Source organism: Sphaerodactylus townsendi, linkage group LG05 (genome assembly GCF_021028975.2).
Source record: "Sphaerodactylus townsendi isolate TG3544 linkage group LG05, MPM_Stown_v2.3, whole genome shotgun sequence".
Lineage (NCBI taxonomy): Eukaryota > Metazoa > Chordata > Lepidosauria > Squamata > Sphaerodactylidae > Sphaerodactylus > Sphaerodactylus townsendi.
In genome coordinates this window covers 137,966,968-137,975,084 of record NC_059429.1, presented here as the reverse complement: position 1 = coordinate 137,975,084, position 8,117 = coordinate 137,966,968, and the positions used below count along the sequence as shown (strand labels likewise).

The 8,117-nt window shown below is 47.7% G+C and overlaps 1 protein-coding gene across 1 annotated transcript in view; it reads left to right on the top strand.

Annotated features, from left to right (window-relative positions):
* Window positions 1-7,398, top strand: part of LOC125433865 (protein-glutamine gamma-glutamyltransferase 2-like) — a 19,209-nt gene extending 11,811 nt beyond the window's left edge. The window contains exons 3-4 of the mRNA XM_048498786.1: window positions 5,430-5,566; window positions 6,730-7,398. Of these exons, the coding sequence (XP_048354743.1) occupies window positions 5,430-5,566; window positions 6,730-6,886 (294 nt within the window). The 3' untranslated portion in view covers window positions 6,887-7,398. The remainder of the gene's footprint in view (window positions 1-5,429; window positions 5,567-6,729) is intronic.
* The last annotated feature ends 719 nt before the right edge of the window (window positions 7,399-8,117 follow it).

The window sequence follows — 8,117 nt, the reverse complement described above, 5'->3', positions numbered from 1 at the left end:
AATAATAATAATAATAATAATAATAATAATAATAATAATAATAATAATAATAATAATAATAATAATAATAATAATAATAATAATAATTAGGTCCTTGGGAAGGACTCGATATTCAGAGATGAATTCCAGACACTTGTGCTGTGTTGTTATGTATAATAATAATAATAATAATAATAATAATAATAATAATAATAATAATAATAATAATAATTTGATTTAATATACCACCCTATCCCCGAAGGGCTCAGGGCAGTGTACAGTATAAAATATCACATACAAAATCATACATACAATTTAAAACAATTATGTCCTAAAACAGTGTCCCACAAAACCCTTACACAACCCTCCTAAAAAAGAATAATGGGTCCCGATGATGTTAGGGACCCATATAGAGCGGGGGGGGTGGGGTGGCTGGGGGGCTGGGGGCGTCTGTGCCCCATTCACCAAACGGAGGGGGTCATTTAACTCAACAAGCAGGTGGTTTGGAACAAGGGGGCGTCTGTGCCCCGTTCGCCAAACGGAGGGGGTCCATTTGACCTCCCTTAAAATAGCAGCCAGAAAATGCTGGGAGGCGGTGAGCATATTTCCCATCAATTTACACTTCTATAAATGTATCTAATGGATGTGTTTGTGCTATTTATATGCCGCGTTCCTGTGTAAAATGGGGCCCTGAGGCAGATTATAAATGTGCCCGCGTCAGGACAGATAAAGCAGTGAAAAGCAACTGTGAACACTTACACACCCCGATCCCAAAATGTGTGCTGGAAAAGGCCGATCAGCGTAAAACACACCGTACTTCACATCCATTGAGGTTTATGTTTATTAGAGCAAACAGGAGCGCTCAAAAAATCTTCCTGACAGTCAGGACTGTTTGACAGTGGAATTCACTGCTTCGGAGTGTGGTGGAGTCTCCTTCTTTGGAGGTTTTTAAAGAGAGGCTGGATGGCCACCTGTAACGGAAGAGCTTGCTTCCGGCCACTCCTTCATAAGAAACGTGGGTTGGGATTTTGTTATTAAGCATGCAGAAAATCACTGAAAACAGAACGGTTCTTAGAAAAATATATGTTGATGTTTATTGAGTTCTGCACCTGCTCAATAAACTGAGAATGCAAAAGTAAAGGTTAAAACAATAACTTAAAATTTCCGGTAGTGTAGCTTTGTTACAACAAAATGCAAGCAGAGACTAAACACTTAACTACAACCTAAAATATCCCCTGGCAGAGATTAACGACCTAAAACATAAATAACAGGCAGAGTTTACAAACAGGGCAACAGCAAGAATAAAGAAAGATAGAAAGGTAGGCTAATGAAATGCTGAAAGGCAAATTATACAGAAATTGTCTGTCAGCTGATGTAAACGGACCTATAATTCTTTCCTGATAATTAGCTGAGTCAGCTTGGCAAAAGTCAAAAGTTGCTAACAGGTGTTAATCATTTGAGTCCTAACTAAAAGGAACATGCTCTACAGCTGGGGCTCTACACTTAGCCCAAAAAGCTACAAAATAGAGACATTTAAAAAGATAGACTCAATTTCTCCACACCATCTGTTGGGAGTGCTTTGATTGTGTGTTCCTGCATGACAAGGGGTTGGACTGGATGACCTTGGTGGTCTCTTCCAGCTCGATGATTCTTTGCTCACTGGAGGAAAATGAAGGTGGAATGGGTCAGGGGAAGTGCATTGGTCAGATGGTAGAAGCTGAAAGGAGTAACTCCTGCTTTCCCAACGTCAGGGTCTCAATCCCTCCTCCGCCCTTATGCCACTGACTTTTGCCAACTGGTAAAGAGATGCCCCCAACTAGCCTGATCTTATCAAGTCTTGAAAGCTAAGTCAGCCTTGGTTAGTTTTTGGATGAGAGGCTGCCAATGAAATCCAGGGTTGCTGTGTAGAGGAAGGCAGTGGCAAACCACCTCTGCTTTCTGCCCTGACCTGCGTGGTCCAGGCGAGCCTAATCTTGTCAGATCTTGAAAGCTAAGCAGGGATGGCCCTGGTGAGTCCTTGGGTGGAAGACCACCATGGGAGACCAAGGGTTGCTACGTGGAGACAGGCAGTGGCAAACCACCTTCTATCAGTCAGCCATGTCCAGAATGGCCCAAGCTAGCTCAATTTCATCCTATCGTGCAAGCAAATTGAGGTCAGTCCTGGCTAGTCCTTGGATGGAAGACCACCCTCCAAGGTCGCTACGCAGAGGCAGGCAATGGCAAAGGCCACCTCTGGATTTCTCTCACCTTGAAAACCCCTTCAGGGAGCTGCCGGAGGTTAGCTACAACTTGATGCCAATTTCCACTGCAAAGAGACAGATGATCCGCTGTGCCCTGCACAGTGGTGGGATCCAAAAATTTTAGTAACAGGTTCCCTCGCCAGCCCCCCTCAGCAAAGGGGGCAGGGGCGTACCTAGGCAAACCTGAGCCCTGGGCAAAACCTGAGTTGGATGCCCCCCCCCATGTGCAGCCACCCCACCACGATCCCCCCCAATTTTTTTTTCACCAGGTCATTTCCAAATCATCATCACATTATAGAAAATGCCCCAACTCACAAATCTGAACACGGCAATGGTGAAACACACAGGTTCTTTGATAGAGACTGGTGAGATAAAAGGCACGAAAGGCTGAGGATCAATGAATTGCAGGACCTGGAAGGGATTCACCCAGTTCAGGGAGTTGCATTATTAGTCGCAATTGCTATATGGAACCTTCACGTTCAAAGGCAGGAGGCCTCTCGGGGAGGGGAGGGCGTGGAGGCGGAAAAGTGGACCCCATTAGTAACCCCCTCTCGGCACACACAGATAATTGGTAACCCACTCTCGGGAACTGGTAAGAAACTGCTGGATCCCACCTCTGGCCCTGCAGTGTTGTGATCTGTGCCCAAACTGGGAGATTCTCTGATTCCTTGGCTCATGTCCTAGACAATAGGGGAACTTGAGGCCGACTGTGTGGGAGAAACTATGGGGTGGCTGGCGGGAGAAGCTGACTTAATAAACCTTGAAAGAACAGACTGTTTCAACTTGCCAGAGCTCCCCTTTATGGGAAACCACACAAGCCCCGGTTTTAGCATTCTCGTTAGAAAGCAAATTTTAAAACGGTGTCCCCACCCTTTTCAGAACACTTTCTCATCCTTACAGACTACAAGTGCCGAAAACTCTTTCTTGGTCTATCCAAGGGGTCTTCAAACTATGCCCCCCCCAGATGTTCATGAACTACAATTCCCATCAGCCCTTCCACTTGGCCATGCTGGCAGGGGCTGATGGGAATTGTAGTTCACGAACATCTGGGGGGGGGCATAGTTTGAAGATCCCTGGTCTATCCTCTCCAATATATCCCAGTCCCAAGGCAGCGTCTGGCCAAAGTCAAGTGACCTCCAGTGATTTCTGGGGGGCAAAATGAGGCAGAACTTGGCAGAACTCCCCGGCTGGGAACTTTAAATTATGCCTGGATCGTGGCCGCTGTCCTCTACTGTTGTTTGTAACACTTCAAATCTCAGCGTTACATGCGAATTCTTTTAATTGCTAGCAGACGTAGCAGTTTGCTTTTGTACAAATTGGGCATAAAAGGAAGTTCTGGGGCTGAGGTAAACCATCACCCGCTACAGGCATCCCAAGAATTTCCCACAGCTCAGATAAGATTTCAGATCTGGCCACTGGAGAAAGAAAAACACAAGATCCTTCCTCCTGCAGTAGTCAGCCTAAGCCAAGTATTGCTACAAGATCCCGCCAGGGCTTTAAGAAGAATTGAGTCTGGTCTGTGGGTAAACTGAGGAGTGGCGACCTACCAAGAAAACCACAAACACCTCCACATTCAGCGTGTGTTTTCACTCCTGAGGTTTCCAGCGGCTGCGGTTTAGCCTGTCGGCGCATGACTGTGTAGAACATGCATTGGGTAGAAGACTAATTGAACTGTGGCTTTGTGGCTTTCACATTTACGTTGGCAACGTTCAGACCACTGGATGGAGATTTAAAGGCGATTTGAACCTCCCATGGGAAAGCGTCTGCTGCCCCCTTTCTCCCAGGCGAGGGTTTCCCCCTTTCATAAGAACATAAGAACTAGCCTGCTGGATCAGACCAGAGTCCATCTAGTCCAGCACTCTGCTACTCGCAGTGGCCCACCAGGTGCCTTTGGGAGCTCACGTGCAGGAGGTGAAAGCAATGGCCTTCTGCTGCTGCTGCTCCCGAGCACCTGGTCTGCTAAGGCATTTGCAATCTCAGATCAAAGAGGATCAAGATTGGTAGCCATAAATCGACTTCTCCATAAATCTGTCCAAGCCCCTTTTAAAGCTATCCAGGTTAGTGGCCATCACCACCTCCTGTGGCAGCATATTCCAAACACCAATCACACGTTGTGTGAAGAAGTGTTTCCTTTTATTAGTCCTAATTCTTCCCCCCAACATTTTCAATGAATGCCCCCTGGTTGTAGTATTGTGAGAAAGAGAGAAAAATTTCTCTCTGTCAACATTTTCTACCCCATGCATAATGTTATAGACTTCAATCATATCCCCCCTCAGACGTCTCCTCTCCAAACTAAAGAGTCCCAAACGCTGCAGCCTCTCCTCATAGGGAAGGTGCTCCAGTCCCTCATTCATCCTCGTTGCCCTTCTCTGCACTTTTTCTATCTCCTCGATATCCTTTTTGAGATGTGGCGACCAGAACTGAACACAGTACTCCAAGTGCGGTCGCACCACGGCTTTATATAAGGGCATGACAATCCTTGCAGTTTTATTATCTTTATCTTTATTAACCTTTAATAGGCATAAAGCCTATCAACAAAGGGCTTGGACAGATTTATAGAGGAGAAGTTAGTCTATGGCTACCAATCTTGATCCTCCTTGATCTGAGATTGCAAATGCCTTAACAGACCAGGTGCTCGGGAGCAGCAGCAGCAGCAGCAGCAGAAGGCCATTGCTTTCACATCCTGCACGTGAGCTCCCAAAAGCACCTGGTGGGCCACTGCAAGTAGCAGAATGCTGGACTAGATGGACTCTGGTCTGATCCAGCAGGCTAGTTCTTATGTTCTTATGTAACTCCTTTCCTAACTATTCTCAGCATAGAGTTTGCCTTTTTCACAGCTGCCATGCATTGAGTTGACATTCCCATGGAACTATCAACTAAGACGCCCAAATCCCTTTCCTGGTCTGTGACTGATAGCTGCTTCTAGTTTGCACAGAGAAGGCTTAGATGGACCGAGGGATGGTTTCCATGTAAGGTTATTCTACGCAGTTTTGCCCTGGTAAGGGTGCATTTGAACCGCCAACACAGAAGGATTGAACATGAATGATTCTGTGACATTTGGCCTTGCTGGCGGACAGAATACTAAGCTCACAGATGTCTTGGCCAAATGCAACATTTCATATTTTAAGGGTATTGAGAAACAGACCTAGATAGAGATGGCAATGACTGTTAGGACCAATGGACCCACCTTTCCCGTTTCTTCCAATGCAGATCTTAGGGGAACCAGCTCAGAATCGCAAACTGGTGGCTGAGCTCACCCTGACCAACCCCCTCCCCAGCCCCCTGAGTGGCTGTGTCTTCACCATGGAAGGTGCCGGTCTCACAAGAGGGCAGAAGACCCAGGAACTGTGAGTATCAGGTTCTCGATTCTAACAGGGGAAAGAACCTCTTGACATGAGACATTGCTGATGGGGAGGGGGGGGGGATTCTGTGACCTGAAGGCCATATCCGGGTCTCCACCTGCTTTAGAGGGTGGTGCTGGAAAACTAGAAGAACCTGGGTCTGACACAGAGCCATTTGTCAGGAGCTCTGACCCACAAGCCAGTGGTGCTGTCTGGAAGAGCAAGGGTCCTGAGAAATGGACAACTTGGAAGAAGAGTTTGGATTCATACCCTACCTTTCTCTCCTGTAAGGAGACTGAAGGTGGCTGACAAGCTCCTTTCCTTTCCTCTCCCCACAACAGACACCTTATGAGGCTGATGGGGCTGAGAGAGTTCAGTAGGTGCCTGTTGTGGGGAGAGGAAGGGAAAAGGAGTTTGTAAGCCGATTTTGAGACTCCTTACAGGAAACAAAGGTTGGGTATAAATCCAAAATCTTCCTCTTCATCTTCGAACAACTTGACAAGCTAAGCGATTCAGTGGTTTTAAGCACTCCGTGAGTTAAATAATAATCATAAGAATAAGGGCAAAGGATTCAACGGATCCAGGGCAGCCCCATGAATGCCTGTTGGCCATGACAGAGAGGCCCCTTCCGCACACGCAAAATAATGCGTTTTCAAACCACTTTCACAACTGTTTGCAAGTGGATTTTGCCATTCTGCACAGCTTCAAAGAGCATTAAAAGCAGTTTGAAAGTGCATTATTCTGCATGTGCGGAAGGAGCCCAAGAGTCAAGGAATACCTGGTGTGTGTTTGCCTTTGTGTGTGTGTGTGTGTCTGTGTTCTTGTGCAGGGGTAAAAACCAAGTGAGACAGCTGGAGCCATAAGGATCTCCCTTCCTCCTCGGAGGCACCAGCCCAAAGCAGAATATGGTATTTGACAGATTCCCCCGATGGTCTGACTCCAGCAAGCCAGTTATCTTGTGCTTTCCCTGTAGAAACAGGACTGGCACATTTTCCACAGGGAGCCTAGAGGCTACATGGAGTCTCAGGGACCTCTCCAGTTGCCACGGAATAAGGGGCTGAGCAGAAATAGGACTCGGGGTGGGCCGGTTACTGGCAGCGAGGGCAGCAGCGCAGACTCCCACGGGGGGCAGGCTGACTGACGGTGCCCGCTTTCCGATCTCTCCCCAGCGACAGCCCCGTCGAGCCGGGAGAGGAGGCCAAAGTGAGGATGGACTTCGTGCCCCAGCAGTCCGGCCTGAGGAAGCTGGTGGTGGACTTCGAGAGCGACAAGCTGACGGGCGTGAAGGGCTACCGGAACGTCATCATCGCCCCCGTCTCTCAGTGAAGCCCGCCTTGAAGCAGAGGAGGCTGCTTATCTAGCAATACTTTAATCGGCTACTCTGCAAGAGGGACGGTCGTAGCAGCCGAGTTGCCCCTGCTTTGACCTTCAGCTGCTGGAGATTTGCCAGTGTGCTCCTTTTTCTCCTCCCATTGTATGCTCCGAGAGAGAGAGAGAGGCTGGTGCAATGGGAAAGCCATAACTGGACTCCTGTGCACCTTCCTCCCACGCCCCCCTTACAAAAGAGGATCCTCAAAGCCACCCATGTCCTCTGTTACTCTACCACGGTCCTCGTCCCCTGCAGGAGTCTTCTGCTGCTCACGCCCACGACCAGACATTGACCCACATCCCACACACTACCCATGTGCCATTTTCTTTTCTAAGTGTTCTTCAGGAAGTGGTAACTTGCAAGATGGTGGCGCCCCATCACTGGCAGAATTATTTAGTAGCAAGTGGACTGTTCCACTTCAGTCTACTGGGGAGGGGAGGTGACCTGCTCCCTGCTGGGCTAGCTGCCGTACTTTGCACCATTTAGGCCAGAATGTGAATCCCACTTTTGGCAATCTCAAGTGGTACAATCCCTTCCACTCCATCAGGACTCTACCAGTGCCATCTCCTGCTACAGTGTGCTGCATGGATAATGGGGGCAAACGGTCATGTCAGGTTAAGTTCCTCAGAAATTGTTATTTGGAATAAGTGGTCCTTAATATCTTGATTTCTATGGACCCCTCAAATATAACAACCCTCTTCTGGAAGCTGCCAGACACCCCTTCTTCATGGGGGTGGACAGGATGACTCATAAAGGACTGCATGTGGTTGGCTGCCCATGCATCTCCTGGATGTCCATGTTTCATCAGGAATAGAAAGTGCTGTCACGGACTCTGTGTACAGCATCGAGACAATCATTATTGAAATCTTCTCTGGAATTGTCATGACGAGGAATTGGTTTTGGGGAGCCTCCACCCGGGCCCATAAACCTTGAAGTGGTCTTATGTTCCTTGGAGGGTACGAATGCTGTTCGTGTGATGTTCAGATTGCCTGAACAGCTAGAATCAAGCCCACTAGTGCTTTAGAGACTGACAAGATTTTTTCAATATGAGCTTTTAGGAGTCAAAGCTCCCTGTGTCACACACCTTTGACTCTTGAAAGTCCATTCTTCAAAAATCTTGCTTGTTCTAACAAGCCCTTGGACTTGAATCAAGCTGTTATACTGCAGGACAGCTTGGCTTCCCTCTGA